General features: G+C 43.5%; 1 protein-coding gene across 4 annotated transcripts in view; it reads left to right on the top strand.

Annotated features, from left to right (window-relative positions):
• Window positions 1–6,672: 6,672 nt before the first annotated feature.
• Window positions 6,673–21,128, top strand: part of PPP2R1B (protein phosphatase 2 scaffold subunit Abeta) — a 33,339-nt gene continuing 18,883 nt past the window's right edge. For all 4 annotated transcript variants that reach the window (XR_007156242.1, XM_047877795.1, XM_047877796.1 and 1 more), the window contains exons 1-10: window positions 6,673–6,829; window positions 7,662–7,752; window positions 8,144–8,244; window positions 11,622–11,854; window positions 12,166–12,313; window positions 16,737–16,892; window positions 17,095–17,209; window positions 17,596–17,666; window positions 18,265–18,399; window positions 19,173–19,346. Coding sequence is in view for 3 of the 4 variants with exons in the window: in XM_047877795.1 (XP_047733751.1) it covers window positions 6,716–6,829; window positions 7,662–7,752; window positions 8,144–8,244; window positions 11,622–11,854; window positions 12,166–12,313; window positions 16,737–16,892; window positions 17,095–17,209; window positions 17,596–17,666; window positions 18,265–18,399; window positions 19,173–19,346 (1,338 nt within the window). In the remaining variant the exon portion in view is untranslated. The remainder of the gene's footprint in view (window positions 6,830–7,661; window positions 7,753–8,143; window positions 8,245–11,621; window positions 11,855–12,165; window positions 12,314–16,736; window positions 16,893–17,094; window positions 17,210–17,595; window positions 17,667–18,264; window positions 18,400–19,172; window positions 19,347–21,128) is intronic.

The raw sequence follows: 21,128 nt of genomic DNA, 5'->3' as shown, positions 1-21,128 counted from the left end.
CTGGGGGTTTGGGAGTCTTTTAGTATGTTTTTTTGTTTTTTTTTTTACTTTTCTTTCTTATACCCTCTAGATTGTCAGATTTGCTCTGCAGAGAAATAATATGAATAATAGCTAACATATTAAGCACTTACTGTATGTCAGGAATATTTCAAGTTGCTTTTTTCTTGCATAATCCTTACAAGAACCTTATGAGGGTGATAACTATTAATACCTCTTCTTAAGGTATTCTTCTAATATTCTTCTAATATTACATGGCCTGCCCAAGATCACCTTAGGTGGGAAGTAGCAGGCCTGGGATTCAAACCTAAGCAATCTGTCTGACTCCAGATCCTCTCTCTCAACCATGACATCACACTCCCTATCTCAAGACCTCTTGGAAGTCAACAGCCCTCGAGCTCCTTTTTTGGATGTTATGTTGAGGTACCCAAAATGATTAGACAGGTAGAGATAAGTCAAAGCTGTTTCAGTCTTTTTACCACCTGCTTAATCTGCCTTCAGAAACCACAGCCTGGAGTTTGAGTGTGCAGATAACAGAGTTGGTCTTTCTAGGGGTTAAGAGCTCTGTGTGGTCCAGCTAATTTTAATCACAGCTAGATCAGACAGGGAGCTGATTTCCTGAAGTCCTAGAAGTTAGTGGGAGTTCCGGTTTCTGATTACAGTCCCAGCTGAATTTCTGCTGAGGGTGAGTGACGTGTCCAGGGGGTCTTGGTGTGGGTTTGTTCTCACTCCTGTGACCTTTTTCCTAATAGTTCAGGGCAGGTCAGAAAAGAATGTGGGAAGAAATACTATCTTCAGGGGACCTACACGGTAAAGCTTTCAGGAGACAAGGAATATTTTAAGTAATCTCTGCTTTTGCCAAATCAAACCTCTGTCTCGTTGCAATTTGGGGACATTGTGCCCAGATGCTGAAAGCTACTACTTAGGTTGGCTGGGTCTGGTACAAGACAGGTGATAAAGGCTTAGAAAAATAAAGAAGAAGGAAATGTGAAATTTGTGGACACAGCAGAGCTAGACCGGGAGTAGCTGGCAGGAAAGGGCTATTATACATATTACGGATGCCATGGGGAAGGTCGGCCAGGGAGAGGCAGAGTCTAGTCTACAGTGTGGTAACTAACCCAGACCCAAAAGGCTTGTTTGTTTGAATACATAATCTTTTTCATCGTTCAGAAATGAAAAAGCCTAAATATCTTGGATATTGGTATCATAGATTGGGTCCTGAAATGATAAGAGACACTGGGAGAAAAATGGGTGAAATTGATGTAAAATGTGGAATATAGTATATAGTAAAAACAAATAAAAAACCCCACAAAAAACAGAAGGACAAATGGATAGATATACTGAACGTTGAAAAATCTCCCTTCCATTCTGTTCCCCAGGTACCTAGTTTTATTCCCACTCACCAACCAATGTGATTAGTCATGTGTTCTTCTAGAGCCTTCTATCTTTAATACTTATACAAGCACATCTGTGCATTCTACTTGAAACAAATGGTAAGATACTGTATACACCATTCTGGCACTTGGTGTCTCTTTGTCTCAATCATACACTATTTTAATACTACCTGTTAAGAAGCAATGTATTATTTTCAAACATTTTTGGGTTAAGTAACACCCCGCATCTTCAATAATACTGTGTACCTTGCTTTTGCATTTAACACTGTAACAAAGAGTTTTTGATGAGCTGTGTATAGCATCTGACCACAAGGGGTCTGCCCTAAGAAAGTTAGAGCCCACAATAGAACTCAAACATCTGAGACTTTTGAGAAAGCTCGCTGTGCCTGTCTGATCTCTAGGTTTGTTGTAGCTTAAGTCTGCTCTTGTGGTTGGAGAAGTACTCATTCTGGCTGGTGTTCTTGGCAAATCAGGGGCTTACGCACTTTGAGCGTAGGTCTCCAGATGTTCTCTTCTTTTGTTTGGTGTCGGCACCAACCAGTTAATGAATCCTTGGTGATCAATAACTTCTTACATTTGTGAAGCATTTTCCATCGACAAGGTACTTTGTGTTATGAATCTTATTCCTCACAAGAACAAAGAGAGAGAGAGGGAGGAGAGATCAGCTAAGATTTGCCTCTATTTTCCCAATGAGAAAGCCTTCTGGAAGACCTTGAGTCAAGTGTTCTGACTCTAAATCACGTACTTTCTTCATCCTTTCATAGTGGTCCTCTTTGTTCCCAAAGCTCAATTGATTGGAATGTTTTCCTTCCTGCTTCAACTTCCTCAGTAGATAACTATTATAATGGCTAATATTTAAGGCTTGACTCATGTCAGTCAGGTACTAATCGAAGCACTATATATGAATTATTTAATCTTACCACACGAGGTAAGCTTTATAGCTGTACACATGCTGAAACCAAGATTCAGAGAGGGTGATTTGCTTGCTCAAAGTCACACAGCTAGTAATTGGCAAGCTAGGATGTCCTTCCAGGTCATCCTGGCTCCAGTGAATACTCTTAACCATTCTGTATTCTGCCCTGAACGAGAACTGGCTGTCCCATGTCTTTGATTTGCTCTTCCCAAGAATTCAAGAGAAGTTGTGCTCTGGAAATCCAATACCAGTTTTATATCTGGTGATATAAACTGTGGCATGGAGGTAGAGGATGAAGCAAGGAGTAGTAATAATGCATGATTAGTAGTGTCATAGCTTCTGCGTTCATTGTGATTCATTGTGGGACTCCAGGCAAAGCTTCATCTTCTTTGTCAAGTATTCCCAGCCTTGTAAAAATGGAATTAAAATTGTGAGGTGAAAATATTTGAGTCCCACAGGATTAAGACAGTCTTTGTATAGGGGCGCCTGGGTGGCTCAGTTGGTTAAGCATCCAACTCATGATTTTGGCTCACGTCGTGATCTCACAGTTCACGGGATCCAGCCCCATGTGGGGCTCTGTGCTGATGGTGTGGAGCCTGCTTGGGATTCTGTCTCTCCCTCTCTCTCTGCCCCTCCCCCATTTGCTCTCTCTCTCCCAAATAAAAATAAACTTAAAAAAAGACAACCTTGTATAAAAGTAAATTCACAATATCCTTGATGCTATGGTGATAATTACTGCTTTGCATTGAATTAAGTGCAGATCTGGGAATCAGTTTATCAGGGTCATCTTGATAAATGAAGGTTGTTGGAAAATGCTTGCGTGTACCTCAGGTTTTCTGTGCGTGAACTGGAACACCTACCAGTTTGTATTGTGGTTATTGTTTTTTTCATCTACCACTTTCTTGACGGCCTTTTTAGTGGGATGACGCTTCTGGGTCTGCCTTGAGAGGACCATCTACATACATGTCTGTCTCTTGCACTTGGCCTAGAGTGGGGTGGCTCTAGAGCCGATAAGCTTGAATGAACATTTACTTTGTAAAGCCCTGTGGATGGTGAGGAGGAAGCGATTAACTAAATTGAGGCAAGAGGCCACAGAGCATGACAGTGACATCATTCAGACTTCTTCAGGACTGATCTTTTCTGTAGTGACACTGGGAGCTAATACAAGCACAAGAGTTGATGTCTGTTGATCCCATCTGCTTGTGTTTCTCCATATTCTTGATGCTTTGACAGGAATGGGGGCAAGTCTGACCCCGTCTTCCCTTGGTTGACTAGATGAGTGGGTGTCAGGACTCTGTGCTTTTGTATTGAGAATGTCACACTGTTTCCTGAGTGTTGCTTTAAACTAACCACAGCCTAATCTCAGCTATTGCTTCTGGTGCTTCCCGGTCATTAGTTTCTTGTGTGTCTTGGGGGTGAGGGGGTTGTGTGGAGAGGAGACCAGAGGAGCAAGGAAGGAGAGGGTGTGGAAGCAGCTGAGTTCCACAGTGCTGTATTGGTAGTGCAGCTGAATTCCAGGAGCCCAGCAAAAGAGGGATCAGTTTAATCTGGCAAAAGCCATAGCCAAATAGGGACAGACTTACTTCTTGATAAGCAGTTTTAGCTGTCACTTGATTTGCTGGACAAGTTGTGGCTTCCAAAGACTCTTCATACTCATCCTGAGCAGCAGCTTGTTGACATGGAAATTATCTTTGCAGATGTTTTTAAATCAGTGACTTTGAAATATTAGTGTGTGCACAGTAAAATGCCCCGCCCCACTCTCAGGGATTCTGATTCAGTTGATCTGGGGTGGAGGCCAGGAATCTGCATTTTTTCTAACACACGTTAGGTAATTTAGATAGTCAGTGGACCACACTCCCCAAAAGACTTAGATTTTGTTCTAGTTTCCATTTGGCCCAGTTTCTGAAATAGCCTCTTTTCTGCTGTAGTCTGTTTTAATCGGTTTCTTTATTGAAGGATTTATTAGCATCTCCGTGTTTACTACCTGTTCCTTCCTCACATCATCACAGTAAGTAGAGAGGGAACCAGAGGCAGTTAACTCCATTTTATTGGGGGTGAGGGGGTGGGAGATGGAACTGAGGCATAGGAAGAGGTAGGTCACAGTGAGTCAGAGGCAGAGGTGGTGGGAATTGAAGTCCCGAATTGATGACTCTCAAACCAGGCAATTTTCTGGGACCTATTTTTTCAGCTTGTAATTTCATATTTAATCATAGTTACTCCTTAGGTATGCCATTCATTGTGCTTGGGTAAGGAAAGCCTATCTGAGCTTTAAACAAAATAGAATTAATTGGTGCTAATTTTTCAGCATAGTGAGGCTCATCTAAGCTTGAGCAAACATGTGGATGATGGTATCTGTGGGACTGGTCTCGATGTGTTTCTGTATTTGCTTCCTCTACCATTTCTGAAGACTTTACAGCAAGTATAAGGGAGCAGATTTCTCGTCCACATACCAATAGGAACCCCCTCTGATCTTCTAACTGGTAAAGTGCAAAATCGAAAAACCTTCTGACCCTTTTCCCCTCAACCTTGAGTGGTATTTGAATCCATTTCTAAAGGAAAAGAAAATCGTGAAAACTCTCAGGCAATTTAAATTATTTTTATTACAATGTTATTTAAACTTGCAAATATACAATAGGAATATAATGTTCTTTTATTTATAGTTCTTATATGCTAAAAAACTGAGAGAGCTCTACAATTTAAATCCAAGTGAGACTGAATTATCCCTTGTATTGTGACTGTTGTCTTGCCTGTGAGAGCTCAGCTTCTTTTGAGTTCAAAGTACAGGTGCCACTACTTTTCTGTTAGAAATGCTGCGACAGTCCAGTTCCATGATGTCATTTGGCTTTCATTGAGTGCATGAAAACCCCATTTTCAGTTTAAATCCACCTCTGCTCTTCTCTCATTAACCTAGAATGGTAAAAGCACTGAAACACACATGCAAATGTAAGGATAGAAGTAGTGTGGCCTACTGGCTATAAAGCTGCCGTCCAGATAATCCAGAATATGTTCACATCAATCTAAAAGAAATTACCAAAATGAAAACCAAATTGAAACCCTACAGAATACATCTGCAGATCTAATTTGAGAGATACTGTTCAGGTCCATTGGTTCCCAAACTTTAATGCTATCAAGGCTCCATCTACTGTGTTGACTTCCCGGAACCCTGGTTTTTTTTTTTTGTTGTTGTTGTTGTTGTTTTGTTTTGTTTTTTAAGTCTCCTAAATTACGTTTGTTAATAACTTTACGTTTGTATTAATTAGATACATAGAATTACCATTTCAGAGCTTATGATCACCATATGTAGTTTATCATTCTAAGCTGCTTAAATTGTAGTCGGAAGCAAACAAAAAACAGGGGGACATCCTAGTTCTGTGTGCCCTTAAAAGGGTGAAGGAAAACTTTCCATTAACTTTTCTAAGAAAGAACTCCAGCCCTCTCCCCTCCTCCTCCTGCTAGCTTTGAGGACTCATGGAGTTCTAGGGACGCCTCTTTAGCCTTTCTCGTAGAGAGCAAAGTAGCCACTCCACCCAATCTGGAAGGATTAAAGCTTGTCCTCGTTTTGCGTGATTGTTGTACTTCTAGCATGCTAAAGACCTAAAAGAGGGAGGAAGAAAAAAAAAACAACAGAAGGCACCATTCCAGTACCAAACTGAAAAGAAACACAAAAACAAGAGAGCAGCATGTTTTTAACAGCTTGCATGGAAAAAGCGGAAAAAATATTGACTGGGGAGTTTGGACAGCCCCGTTCATTTTCTCTCGCCGCCCGCGTTATTTGTCTTACGAAGCAGGAGCCAGATACAATTCTGGCTCACAGGCCAGAGGAAGAGGTGGAGGGGTTCTGTGGAAGCTAGCGGGGAAATTAGGGCTGGAGACCCGGTGGCTCAGGGCCAGGACGAAGCCAGGGGAGGCGCTAAATCTGTTTTCCTCCTGCCCTCGGGCATCCTCTTTGGTCTGCCAGAGTCCTGGGAGCAGGGCTCGCAACACTCAGGTAGGTCCTTGATCCCTTCAGCCCATCATGAGCAGAATGCATTCCTGCCCCTGTTTCTTTCGGCTGTGTAAAGGATGTGGGGGCTCCATTCGCTTCCTCAGCCCACCCTTGTTCTGGAGTTTAGACGTGCAGCCCCCGCAATGGGGTCCACGTGGGGGCCTACTTCATCCCGGCGGGGACTCTACTTCCCCACTTCCGCGAAGCAGGAGCATGGGCCTGGGCGCGGGGCGGGGCCTGGGCGCGGGGCGGGGCCTGGGCGCGGGGCGGGGCCTGGGCGCGGGGCGGGGCCTGGGCGCGGGGCGGGGCCTGGGCGCGGGGCGGGGCCTGGGCGCGGGGCGGGGCCTGGGCGCGGGGCGGGGCCTGGGCGCGGGGCGGGGCCTGGGCGCGCGGCGGGCGGTGGCGACCAGCCGGAGGAGAAAGAACATGGCGGGCACAGCGGGGCCCGGGACCGGCCCGGGGGCAGCGGGAGGAGATGGAGACGATTCGCTATACCCGATCGCGGTTTTAATCGACGAGCTCCGCAACGAGGATGTGCAGGTACTGGAATCGGGCCGGGGAATGGAGTTGGGCCCGGCGGGGCGTGTGGTAGGGGAGGAGGAAGGCCGGCGCCGTGGTGGGAGAGGCCCGGGGACTGAAGGAGCCGGCTTCGGCCGTGGGAGAGGCCCGGGGACTGAAAGAGCCGGCTTCGGCTTCTGAGCAGAAATTTAATTGAGAGGAGGGGAAAGTCCTAGGAGGGGTGTGGTGGCTTGGCCAGACCTTATCTGGACCTGGGCAAAGCTCCCACTCCCAGCGCCCGGTCCCGGCGGTTGTGGGAGCCCCGGCTTCCCAGCCCCGGCTTCCCGCCTGGGCGCCCCTTCCGGGCGGTGCAGGGAGGCGGATTCGCGTCCAGTCCTGGGCCGGGAGGAGGCCGGCGTGGCCCAAGGGGGCTGGAGCGGGCTGCAGGTGAATGAAAGCTTTCCTCTAGGCTGGGAAACTGGCTGTGCTTGGTGGGTAGAGAGAGAGTGGGGTGGCTTACCTAGATGAGTTGGTGTGTTAGCTCTGCTGTAACTTTTCTTTGGAGAGGCAAGGGTTGTCTTCAACCATTTCACGTGCTTCACTAGTGACAATGTGCTCTCATTTTGAAATCGTCTCCCTTCCTGTATGTGGTATTTTCTTTTTCTAACGGGCCTATGAGTGTGGCTCTTAAAAAAAATCTTCGTTTGGTTAAAATGAAGGCATGTTCCACTGCTTCTGAGGTTCCTCATAGAATCAAACCCAAGTTGAAGGTTTGCCTCTTTCTCAAGTGTGTGTCGTTGTCTCACTTGTTTGTAGTATTCTTGTTTTGGTCTAAATCACAAGTGTTTATTCTTTGCACTTTGTATTTTTAAAGCTCCGCCTTAACAGTATTAAGAAGTTATCCACAATTGCTCTGGCACTTGGAGTAGAAAGGACACGAACAGAACTGCTGCCATTCCTTACAGGTATATGAATTTTTTGTTTGAAGAGAGGTATGGCCATTTCCATTTTCCGTGGCTTTCAAATTTTCCAGTGGCTTTCAAAACTTTGACTCTTTTTTTAGAAAGTGTTATCCACACTATTGAGTACTAAGCTGAGCCTGATGCACTCTGAGGAAACAAGACAGGGCATAGCATAATGGGGCCAGATGTATTCAGTTAACTGTTGAGCTCATGGGAAAGTCATTGATATGGGGTTATCAATTTCTAATTCATTGTGTCATACAGCTCTGGAATGCTGTTAGGATTGTGATGGGCCCCTCTAGCTAAATATCGAGTCTATTCCTAGTTCTCTGTGAGTGTCCAGCTCCGGGCCTGCTCTCTTTCTTGATGAGTACCTGGTCGTTGTCGTTTCCAGATACGATTTATGATGAAGATGAGGTACTGTTAGCTCTTGCTGAGCAACTGGGAAATTTCACTGGCCTGGTGGGAGGTCCTGACTTTGCCCACTGTCTGCTGGTGAGTATATTTTGCCTACCATTCTTCCATAACTTAACCTGTATAAACCATACAGTATTTGTCGATAGGCACACTACATTTTTAATGCAGGTTTTTTTTGTAGATAGCCTCAGTGTTGGCTGTTGAGAGGACAGGTAATGTAGGCACTTCGGATTCAACCCTTTTTCTGACTGCGAGCATCAGAACTTTGTGTGAACTTGCCAGCTGGGAGAAAAAGGGTTCGATTATTTTTATGGGTCTTCTCCCCACCCCCTGAAATTAGAGATCTTAATTCTCATCTAGCAGTGTCATGAATTTGGAAATGTTTATTAGCTTTTTCTTTTCTTTATTTCTTTTTTTTTTTTTTTTTAAAGCTTTTATTTCTGTAAGTAATCCCTATTTCCAGGGTGGAGTTTGAACTTACAGCCCTGAGATCAAGAACTGTATGCTCTATAGACTGAACCAATCAGGTGCCCTGGAAATGTTTATTAGCTTTTTGTCTTTGATTGTAAGCCTGTGGTTTGCTTCTGATTTACTCTGTGGATTTGATGAGTTCAGCTCAATTTGGTTGACATTTACTGACCACCTGCTATATCAGGCCCTGAAGTTACAGTGTTGCTGTGAAGAAGGCCAGCGTGAATGGGATGAGGTCTCTGCCTTAGGTATTGACAGATAATTACCGTACAGTGTTAAATGGAAGAATGGGAGCACATAAAAGGTACCTGAATAGCAGAAAGGAGAAAGGGATTCATCCAGGGTGATGAGAGAAAACCTCTTGGGGGATGGTGTCTGAATTAGGTTTTGAAGGATGACATCATTTGGACAAGGTAGAGATATATGCCTCATGGCTCAAATACTGTCTATATGATGTTGATCTGTGATTTTTCTTTCTACCTCTGACCTTTCCATAGAATTCCAGATACATAGATAGAGATATCTGCTTGTATCTCTCTACATTATCTGCCTGTGGCTTTTCCTCTTGGATATCAAACAGGCATTTCAGATTTAACATGCCTGGGTGGTTCATTTGGTTAAGCATCCAACTCTTGATCATAGCTCAGGTCTTAATCTCAGGTTCGTGAGTCCAAGCCCTGAGTTGGGTTCCCTGCTGGGCATGGAGCCTACTTAAAAAAAAAAATGTTAACATGCCTGAAACGGAACTCCATTTTCTCCCCCAAATATGCCTGTCATTTAGTGGTCCCATCTCAGTAAACGGCATCACTGTCCTCCCATTTGCACAAACCAAAACCTAGAAGACATTCTTGAAAATTTCTTTCACTCATTTCCCAGATTGGATCTGTTAGTAATTCGGTAGATTCCAAGTGCATTCCAAATCAGTTCACTTTCCTTCTTCCCCACTACTACCTAGCTCATCTCTCCTCGTCTTTCCAGACGTCACAGTCTTTCTGCTAGATTACTGCAGTAACATCCTGACCAGTCGTTCTCCACTCCTGCCTCCCACCCTTCCCTGTAGTCCACTGTTCACCTGGCACATGGGTTACTTCCTGCCACAGCTCTTAGATAATCCAGATTCCAGGGCACCTGTATGGCTCAGTCACTTAAGTGACCAACTCTTGATTTTGGCTCAGGTCACGGTCTCATGGTTCATGAGATTGAGCCCGGCATCAGGCTCTGCACTGACAGCTCGGAGCCTGCTTGGGATTCTCTTTCCCTCTCTCTCTGCCCCTCCCCTGCTCATTCTCTCTCAAAATAAATGAATAAACTTAAAAGTAAAGAAAATCCAAATTCCTATCTTAGGTTTTGTAAGCTAAGTTACAAGCTATCTCTGAATATATCACCTACTGTGTTCCTTCTTGATAACCTCACTCTGTTTACAGGGATCTTCTTTCTGTCCTTTGAATAAACCAAGCTTATTATTACCCTAAGATTATTGCCCTATGTTGTTCCCTCTAATGTTCTCTTGCGCTTCTGGTGGCTGCGTCCTTGTCATTCAGATATCAACCTCAGTGCATCTTCTCAAAGAGGCCTTTCCTGAACACCCAGCCTGAAATTGCCTCCTAGTCACCCCTTATCACATCATCCTCTTCTGTTTCTTTACAGGGTACTCATCACCATAAGATTATGTTCTTTGTTAGTTGTCTTCCTGCACTACAATAAAAGTCCACTAGAGTGAAGAACCTGTCTGCCTTGTTTTTTCTCTGTCCTCAGTGCTAAAATAGAGCAGTAATCATTCATTGACTCGGGTTTGGAAGTACGAAACAGGTTGTGTGGCTGGAGTACACGGGAGTGGTGGGCGGAACAGTAGAAGAGGGGCCTGGAGACTTAGGCAGAGTTAAAATCCAGAGATAACTCGTCTTTGATTCTCAGGAGCTTGGCCTTATCCTATGGTGGTGATAGAGATGATCCGCTGATACTGTATGAGAGGAGCTCCGAGGAGGCAGACGTAGATAGTGAAAGGCCTTTCAAGTAAGAAAGCAGTATCGTTTTAAAGGGCTTCTGGAATACCTCTTAGGAATGCCAAGTACTTTCTACTTTTGTGTATTAAACGTTTTTTGAAACGTAATATTAGTAGTAATATTAGTAGTAATATTAGTTGTTTTCTTTGGGTCATAATTTTGTTTCAGTCTTTTCGTGAGTCCTGTATTGTGGATTTTTATCTTCAACATTTGCAGCTCATGGCGTATGCTGAATACGCCTCTACCAAATGCAAACCCAGAAAGGTAGAAGTTCAGAGAACCAGCCCTCGTGTGCTTTTCGCTGGGCTGGGTCATGTTCACTTTCTGATCCTATTCCAGACCAACCCTTTTGGTCTCTTCTGTTTCTAAAGCTGCAAACAGGGATTCCTACCATCTCTGTGTTCTTCGTTGCTCTGTCCTCAACTCCTGCTCTCTGTCTCGCTCATAAAGAGTCTGCAGTGTCTTCTGAAAAAAGTGGTTTCGTACTCAGCCTCTTACATGTTAGGTAAGTTGATGGTGTGGGGCTGGTGGACAGGGCTGCTTCTCCGAAAGTTGTGTGGCCTCAGTGGCCTGATGAGATGTCATCCTTTAATTGTGCTGCCCACTGTTGCTCATGTTTTTGCAGTTACTCTTGAGGAAAAACATGGTCTTATCTGAATTTGGCTACATATCTTTTAAACCTAGTCATTCAGCTCACAGTAATATTAATATTGTGTCGAGTCTCCACGGTGTCGTTTGTAGACACCATCTGGGAATTGCCATCTGGGACATGAGACCTTGGCTGTCCTACAGAAGTCGTGTCTTCAGGTTGGACACACCATATGTTATCACTGTGTGAACTGAAAGTAACCATTTGGTGTGATGAGCGAACATTCTGGTTACATGTACCACCTCCCTTCAGTCCCTGTAAAAGGTGATAATCTGTATCTACCCTGATTCAGTAAGTTTTCTTTTCTGATTTTTCCTTTTTGGCCTATTCAGCCTCCTTTGGAAAGTCTGGCAACTGTGGAAGAGACTGTGGTTCGAGACAAGGCTGTGGAGTCGCTGAGGCAGATCTCCCAGGAGCACACTCCTAACGCTCTGGAAGCGCATTTTGTACCTCTGGTGAAGCGCCTGGCGAGTGGAGACTGGTTCACTTCTCGCACATCTGCGTGTGGCTTGTTCAGTGTTTGCTATCCCAGGGCTTCAGATGCTGTCAGAGCAGAAATTAGACAGTAAGATACGTTGTTTTTTTGAGTTATTTGGGGTTTTGGGGAACTTCTGGCTGACAGTTACACAATACCCTGTTACCTGTGAGTGGCTGATAGCAGGACACATGTGATAACATGACTTTTTATCATTCAATTGAATATACGAGTGCTTTTAGATTAGAAGCCTACCTAATCACTGATATTCATAAAAGAAAACCTCTAAGATGGCTGTGTGTGTGTGTGTGTGTGTGTGTGTGTGTGTGTGTGTGTGTGTGTTGGGGGCATTTAATTCAGTGGTACTTGACAGGAAATACCTTCATTATCATTTGCTTTAGGCACTTCCGTTCCTTGTGCTCAGATGACACTCCCATGGTACGACGTGCTGCCGCTTCCAAACTGGGCGAATTTGCAAAAGTTTTGGAATTAGACAGTGTGAAAAGTGAAATTGTTCCGCTGTTCACTAACCTAGCTTCAGACGAACAGGTAAGTTAGTGATTAGTATCTGAGGTACATAGATTTCCTTTCCTCTAACGTTTTAAGGATTCCTTTGGGAGTTTTGGTTATATGTTAGGATCCTTTTTGCAAAATTAATACTTAATTTTGGGCTAGAAAAGTTTTTTTTTAATGTTTATTTATTTTTCAGGCAGAGAGAGACAGAACATGAGTGGGGGACGGTTAGAGAGAGAGAGGGAGACACAGAATGAGAAGCAGGCTCCAGGCTCCGAGCTGTCAGCACAGAGCCCGATGCAGGGCTTGAACTCACAGACCATGAGATCATGACCTGAGCCGAAGTCGGAAGCTCAACCGACTGAGCCACCCAGGCGCCCCTAGATAGAATTTAATATGAGCCATCTTGGTGCCTTTTCATTTCTTTCTTAACCAGACCATGATTTTCTCTTGTGCTGGCAGTGGTTAAAACAGGAGTCAGAGAGGAGATAGGAATCCTCTAAGAAGGGAAGACCAAAGCTGCTTTAAGGGCTAACACACCTTCACGCATTGCAGCCGGTCACAGCGGGGTCATGTTGCCTGGGATTTTTGACTTTCAGATAAACAAATGTGTTAGGAAGGCTGCCTGAGCCTCTCCCTTCTCTGGAGGACTGTATAGGGGGACTTTGTACAATAGCAATTTTAAGTCCAAGGATCTGGATCTTTTTGGTGTAGAAATAATAACAATAAGGAGCACCTGCAATAAGTGTGTGATTTTTCTTAGCCTGTCCTAAGGGGTTTTTTGCGTAAAAGAAATACTGGGGTAATAGTTGCCCCATGAGGTAGATAGCCCATGTTATGTGTTAGGGAATGACAGACACAGAAAGTCGAAGTAGCTTTTTCAGGATGGCATGGTTTGCAGTGGTGTAGATGGGGTTAGAATCTAGGCATTTGGGCTCCAGAGTTCAGGGCCTTCATGGCTAAGCCGAACTGCCTTCTTTATGGCTAGAGGATCCACCCCCAGAGTTTCTGGACCCCAGAAGAATGCGTGTGGGTTTTAATTTGCTTGGTGTCTTCCTGGATTCACTTCACATGTGGAGGACCTCTTGATGAGTCTCATATTGAAAGATGGTAAATCTTACCTTAATTGAAAAAACTTACTGAAATACCATATAGAGGAGAGCACAAAAGATACAACTCTGAATAATAAGAAGGTTAGGAGGCAGAACTTTGACAGCCAGCACCCTGGAAGCCCGCCCCAGGTCTCGCCCATGCACACCCACCCCCTGCCTGCTTCAGATAACACTTTCTCTTGACTTTTGTGGTTACCAGCTCTGACTTCTCTTTGTACTTTTATGGAACATTATAGTTTAAAACCACACTGTTCAACAAATACAGTGTAAGTTACCTGTTAACTTTTTAAGTTTTCCAGTAGTCACATTTTAAAAACTAGAAAATGGGAAATTAATTTTAATAGTTTATGTTATTTAACACACTGCGTCCAAAATAGTGATCATATGAACATGGGCATTAGCATATTTCATGGACTCAAGAGCCACATGTGGGTGGTGGTTACCACATCGGACAGCAGAGGTTTAAATCCTCATTTGGGATTTTATTGATGATGCTTCCCACGGTATAATTTAGCATTTTCTTTTGTCCTCAGTATTTCCTGCAACTTGAATGTAGTGTGGGGGAGGAGGGTTTGTAAACTTTGCCTGTAAAGGGCCAGATGGTAAATATTTTCAGCCTTGTGGGCCAGTCTCTGTTGTAACTACTCTGCTTTCGTAGCACAAAAGCTCTATATGTAAACTGATGTGTGTGGTGGTGTTGCAGTAAAACTTTATTTACATGAAGTAGCTGCAGTTTTGGATTCGGCCAGTGTTTGCCCCAGCCATGATCTAGAGGCTTGATGAGATTTGGGTTTGATATTTTGGGGGTGATAAGACCACATTATATGTGGGATTGTACACTTCGTTAAGAGGCATATAATTTCTAGTTGTGATACATTAGAAAAAAAAAAGTGCTTAATTGTATGATATGTGTATGTGTATTCTGTCTGACCCCTGGTAGAATTGGGGCTCCTGGCTTATTCATTTTTGGAAAAAACAGTTACTGAGTACCTGCTACATATCGGGCACCGTTCCAATGCTGGGCTACAGTGTTTAACCATTATAAACAGATCAATAAGCGTGATAAATGCTAGGATGAAAATAAAGTAGGGTGATGTAACAGGGACTGATTATAGGGCATTCCTCTAGACTGGTTAGTCAGAGAAGGACTCTGAAGTAGTGATACAAACTGAGAAACAAAAGAAAAATGCCAGCCCTACCCTTTTCTGGAGTACCGGAGCTCCACCAGGAGAAGGCACCTAGCGTAAAGGCCGTCAGGTTGGAACAAAGCGGGTGACAGGGACTCTGGTAAGGTCTTCCGGAGAAGATAGGCCGAGGCCAGATCATGGAGGCCCTCTAAGTCAGGGTATGGAGTTGGAAGTTTTTTCCTAGGCGCAGTGAGAATACACCTAGATTGTAAGCAGAGGTGGTGTGACTTGGTGTAATGTACCTTTTAAAAAGAACATCCCGGCATTCTGGCTTCTGGGTGAAAGCTGAATTGTAAGCGGGTGGGGGTGGGGTTTAGAAGCAGGAAGACCAGTTAGGAGACGTAGGCAAGACAGGGTGGTGAACCAAGGTGGCATAGTGAAGGTGGAGAGAATCTGGAGATAGGTTTAGAGGCAGAGTCACTGGGACTATGGGAAGAGGGGAAAGAGCAGTCAAGGAGACCTTGACCTTTGGCTTTAGCCCAAACCGGGTGGATGGTGGTGTCATTGCTGAGACAGAGAAGAGGCTGGGAAGAGGAGCAGGTATTGGGGAGAAAAGTCATTGATGAATTTAACAAATATTTATTGGTAAATATTTCCAGAGATGATAGTAGTCCCTTGATAGAGCATTGTTTTTGGATTCAAAGTTCCTTGTATAGCCACTACCAGGAACCTAGTTCTGCCTTTTTTTGGCTGGTTTCCTTGTGGGTAGAGGAGCGAGTATCTTGGGGATACAGTAAATTATTGTTCATGGACGATTTTTAAAATTTATAATATTTTGAAAAGTATGATGTGTAATATTTGTGAAATATGTAATAGCATATGCACACACGGTGTTCAGGGTTTTGGTTCCTCCTGGGTGCTTATGTTTTTACATATTTTTAGTTTCTATTTGTTAAGATTTCCAAGTCTGTAATCTCAATTCCTAATTTCTCATTGATGTGTCTAATTGCGTGTTTCCACTTGGTCAACAGACACATAGGTATCACATTGACATTTGGCAGTTTACATTTGGGGAGCTGAGGTCATTAATCTCACAGTTTTCTAAAGTTTTTGGCCTCTTTTTTCTAGGCTTGGTTACCTCAAAGTTATTCTGCCCCCGATTCTCAACATTTAAATCCAGTGTTGTTGTTGATTTTTATTACTAACTCTTTTATTTTTCGTGTGTTTCTTTCCAAGTCATCATCTCATGCCTAAACTATTACTGTCACCCCAAACTGAGTATTTTAAAAACTGAGCTTCCTAAGTGTTTCCCCTAGCCTCATTCTCTTGTTTTTGTTCTGATCTGTTAAACAGCTTGTTCAAGTCGTTTTCATTTTTGTCCTTCAACAACTTATTAGAGGAGGCCTTGAAGACATCATTATAATGTTCTCTTTTTTTATTTAATTTTTACATTTTCATTTGTTTTCCTTAATAAAAGCTCTGCACTCTAGCCAAGGAAATTACTGTTCATTCTACAACAAGGTATTTTGTTTTTAAATGTTTATTTATTTTTGAGAGACAGAATGAGCTGGGGAGGGGCAGAGGGAGAGGGACAGAGGATCCAAAGTGGGCTCCGTGCTGATAGCAGAGAGCCACATATGTGGGGCTTTAACTCACGAACCATGAAATCACGACCTGAGCCAAATGAAGTCAGGCGCTCTCAACTGACTGAGGCACCCAGGCCCTCCTAGAGCAAGGTTGTTTCTCCCTTTATGGATTTTGATACACTGTTCCAGGCAAAGGGATCAGCTGGATGAAAGGAAGGAAGGAAGGAAGGAAAGGAAGGAAAGGAAGGAAGGCAGACAGACATGAAGCTGTAGGCAGTGGGTTTTTCTTTCCCTTCTTTCCGTTCCGTTTTTTTTAGAGTTCATTTATTTTTGAGAGACGGAGAGAGACAGAGTGTGAGCAGAGGAGGGGCAGAAAGAGAGGGAGACACAGAATCTGAAGCAGGCTCCAGGCTCCCAACTGTCAACACAGAGCCCCACGGGGGGCTCGAACTCACAAACCGTGAGATCATGACCTGAGCCGAGGTCAGCCCCTTAACTCACTGAGCCACCCAGATGCCCTTTTTTTTTTTCTTCTTTTAAATGAAACCCACGGCACTGCCTCGTACCACACATACTGCCCTGTGGCTCTCGGTAGATATCATCTGACTAACAGAAAGAAGTTCTATTCCTTTAGGATTCAGTGCGTCTCTTAGCTGTGGAAGCTTGTGTCAGTATCGCCCAGTTGCTGTCCCAGGAGGACCTTGAGGCTCTGGTGATGCCCACACTCCGGCAAGCAGCGGAAGATAAATCTTGGAGGGTTCGCTATATGGTAGCTGACAAGTTTTCAGAGGTAAGGTTATTATAGTGACATCTTTTAAGTACTAAGACCAAAAAAACAAAACCTCTTTTTTGTTGTGTACCAGAAGTTTCTGAATGAATTCTTCTGAATGGGAATGCCTGTAGCAAGAATATATTTGAAGATTATACTGGTTTTGTTTTGTTCGTGTTAAACTTGCTAGCGTGCATTAAAACATGTACAATTTTTTTTATAGCTCCAGAAAGCTGTGGGTCCTAAAATCACCCTAAATGACCTCATCCCCGCCTTTCAGAACCTACTCAAAGACTGTGAAGCTGAAGTCCGAGCAGCTGCTGCCCACAAAGTAAAAGGTTAAGGCGTTCAATTGATGTCTCAGGACATAGCCTTCATTTTTGGTGTATTTTTTTAAATGTCAGTGAATTTTGTATGTTTGTTATTGTGGGACGTGTCTTTGAGTAAGAGATGATTTCAGTGTGGAAATGTCACACTGTGAGACAGAGCTGCTCTATTTATATTTAAAACCAAATAACCATTGTATCTTGTTCCTGTCAAAAAGATGCCTTTTTAGGATTGGTGTATTTGGCATATAGATTGGTAAAAAGTACGCTCAGAATAAGACCTCTCTTCCCTTATTTGCTTAAACATATGATTTGCTTTAATTTGCACCTCTTGGTAAACCTGGCATCTTGTAAATGGCTGTATGTAAGCATTATTGTTTTCTATTTATCTCTTTTAGAACTCTGTGAGAACTTACCCACTGAAGGCAGAGAGACCATAATTATGAGTCAGATTCTCCCCTATATAAAGGTAAACCTAACTAGGTTATTTTTTGTTTCACTCTGCCCTGTATGATACAAGGCAGACTTTACCTCCATTTTTCTCTTTCTTTGTTCTACCTTAAAGCTTTTTGAGGGGCACCTGGGTGGTCCAGTCAGTTACTGCTGACTCTTGGTTTCAGCTCAGGTCATGATCTCACGGTTCACGAGTTTGAGCCCTGCATTGGGCTCTGTGCTGACAGTGCAGAGCCTACTTGGGATTCTCTCTCTCTCTCTGCCCCTCCCCTGCTCGTGCACCCGCGTGTGTGCTCTGTGTCTCTCTCTCTCTCTCAAAAATAAATGAGTAAATTAGAAAAGAAAAAAAACCTAGACCTTAAAGCTTTTTTGAGTGTAAAGGTGGATAGGGAATAATTGGGACAGTTATGTTAATGTGACATTGTTATTTATTATGTTGGGAATTGTAAAATGCTCTTTGGTGCATAGGTTTGTGTTGTTACACAGATGATCTGAAGAAGTGTATCAGCCAGTGAATATTGAAATAGTGCTGTCTCTAAATTCCTTGGGAGATGGTGTGGAAGTCTCTGTCATCTTGCCACAAAAGAAGGCTTTTAATTTTGATTTTATTTTAGGAATTAGTATCTGATACAAATCAACATGTCAAATCGGCCCTAGCATCTGTAATTATGGGATTGTCTACCATTTTGGGAAAAGAGAATACCATTGAACACCTTCTACCTCTTTTTTTAGCTCAGTTAAAGGATGAGGTGAGTCCGTCTAAAAACTCTGTTGCCTTTGATAGTCAGTGATTTGTTTGGTTTTGGTTTGGGGTTGCACTAAAATAGAACCTAAACAGCGATGAAGGGATAAAAAAAGGGAGCTTATTTTAAACCAGTGACAATTCCTGTGTTTGGGTTTGGAGTTCCAAATTCTGCAGAAAATGAGCACAAGGAGCCATTGATACAGACCTGAAAACGTTTTTATGTCCGCTCTGCCTGATTCCTGCTGATATCCACTGATGTCATCTCTTTAAAGCCAATGTTTCTTCGTTTTAAATGCTTTAAGTTAAATATTATAGTATCAAAATTCTAATGATAGCTATAAAATCTATTGACGAATACAGTCAATTAGGCGTGATCATAAATGCTTTGCATGTATGGTTATGTTTAATCCTCAAAACAATCTTATGAAGCCCATCTCATTATTATCCCCATTTTATAGATGAGGAAACTGAGCCAGAGAGGTAAATAATTCACCCAAAGTTTTGGCAGTGGCAAATCTGGGATTGGAATCAGTGTAATTTGATTCTAGAGCCTATGCTTTTTACTGTCCTATAGACTTGTCATTGAAAGTTCTGGTAGATATCAGTTACATTTATGTGCTTTGAGTTGAGTAGTGAGTATTTGTTTTAAGGCTGTACTTTTTTTTCACCCGAGTCAATACTTTCTTATTTAAAGAAAAATGTTTGCCAGTTGTTAACCTCATCATGATAGTAGGAGAACGTTGGCAGAGACCTTGATGCTCATATGTGTTCTTGCAGTGTCCGGAAGTTCGTTTGAATATCATCTCTAACTTGGATTGTGTAAATGAAGTGATTGGGATCCGTCAGCTCTCTCAGTCTCTCCTTCCTGCCATAGTGGAGCTGGCTGAAGATGCCAAGTGGAGGGTCCGGCTGGCCATCATTGAGTATATGCCACTGCTGGCGGGCCAGCTGGTGAGTACCTTGGCTCACCAAATGATGGGTAGCATCAGATCGTCGGGCACAGTCGCTGTGGCTCATAGGAGCCCCACACAGCTTATCTGATAATGTTCATCTAGATGCATGAAAGTCTGACCTGGTTGCCCATAGGATGCTTTTGATCTTCTGTAGTGCATTAACTTCTAACAAGAAGGTATTACAGAAACGCCTTTCACCTCCTCACCACCTAATAGCAAAGCCATAGAAGAATGTCGTTTTGGTATGTATAAGAGAGCATGGTATTTAGTGTCTCCATGTCTGAAGGAATTCTTAACCGTGAAGAAAAGGGAGTGTGGTTTCAAGATACGTCAGCTTTGATTTTTGCTCTGGGCAGTTTCCCTGTTTGCCCATATTCTGAGCAAAATGTCCCTGGTTACCACTTTTCCTACATTCTGGATACAGGGAGTTGAGGAATCATCATATAGGGAAGGAATATGATGTTTATAGTGTTAGTATTTTGGACAGAGACCACATTATCGCTGTTTATGTTACATGGTTAGTTTTACTCTGATAATCATAGTAATTAAAATTTCAGAGGCGCCTGGGTGGCTCAATCAGTTGAGTGTCCGACTCAGGTCATGATCTCGGCTCAGGTCATGATCCCAGGGTTGCAGGGTTGCAGGATTGAGCCCCGCATCCTGCTCCGCATTGATGGTGGAGCCCACTTGGGATTCCCTCCCCCTCCCCCTCACTCTCCCTCTCCCCCCCCCCTCCCTCCCCACACTTGCTGTCTCTTAAAAAAAAATTTAGCTGGGGAGAAGGACAAGTGATCACTTTTAGGGCAGCGACTGTGTTCAGTGTTTTTCTTCCAGAGCCCGCCAGTATCTGGCAGCAGTTAAGCACGTAACTATTTGTAGAATGTCGAACGAACGAATACCTGAGTATTTTTTGAGAAAGCTACTAATACCTGTCCACTTGCAGCTAACATTGCTGCATTTTGTGTCCCCCTCTCCCCCAGACTTCCATTACTGTCAGATCACAGCAGGTGGGATGTAATTTCTCTTTTCTTAGACCCTTGGATGTATATTACTGATTTTGGCATATTTAGTTTACAAAGCGCACCCTGTGCATGTCTGTGGCATCATATATTTTAAAAAATTTGAAGTGTCTCGTTCTTCAGAATGGATGCCAGAGGTATCTGTGTATAGCTAAATAGGGTCAGGTGAAGTCATGTTGTCATCTGTTTTTCCTGTGACTCCCACGTGCTGCTGAGGGTCATCTTCTCTTCTTCACTGGTGACTGTCATGGGTCATCTGTCCGGAGTAGAAAGTGGTAGTGCCTAACTGCTGAAGACTGAAAGTACTCTCCAGAAGGGGGGGTGGGGGTGATGTTTCTTTTAACCTCTGCTCCCTTCAGACCTGTGCAGCTGGCAAAGGTGGGTAGCTGTGTGGTGCAGGAGTCTGGAAGCAGGGCGGGTGGTGGTGAGTTTGGCGGACTCACACCTGTCTGGCGGGGGCGACGTGCAGCAGTTGGGAACGCTGTCCACATCCTCAACTTCTTGTTAGTATCATGTTGCCTTGTTACTTATCACCTTACGTGTAAAGATTTTTATATCACATAGTCAATTTGTAAAATTCTTCCAAGACTTTATATGTGGCCTGGCTTGTGGACCATGGTGAATGTAAAGTTAAGCCACAATAATTAAGATCCAAGAAAAATCCATTACCTGGAGTGAAGAGGTTGTCTTTGAAAGCTGGCGTGGTAATCGAAGTGTATGCTAACACCTGTTAACAGTCTGTGATCATAAAGCTCTTTTAT

The sequence above is a fragment of the Prionailurus viverrinus genome, chromosome D1 (assembly GCF_022837055.1).
Source record: "Prionailurus viverrinus isolate Anna chromosome D1, UM_Priviv_1.0, whole genome shotgun sequence".
NCBI lineage: Eukaryota > Metazoa > Chordata > Mammalia > Carnivora > Felidae > Prionailurus > Prionailurus viverrinus.
Note: the sequence above shows the minus strand (reverse complement) of the source record. Positions and strands in the feature narration are given on the sequence as shown.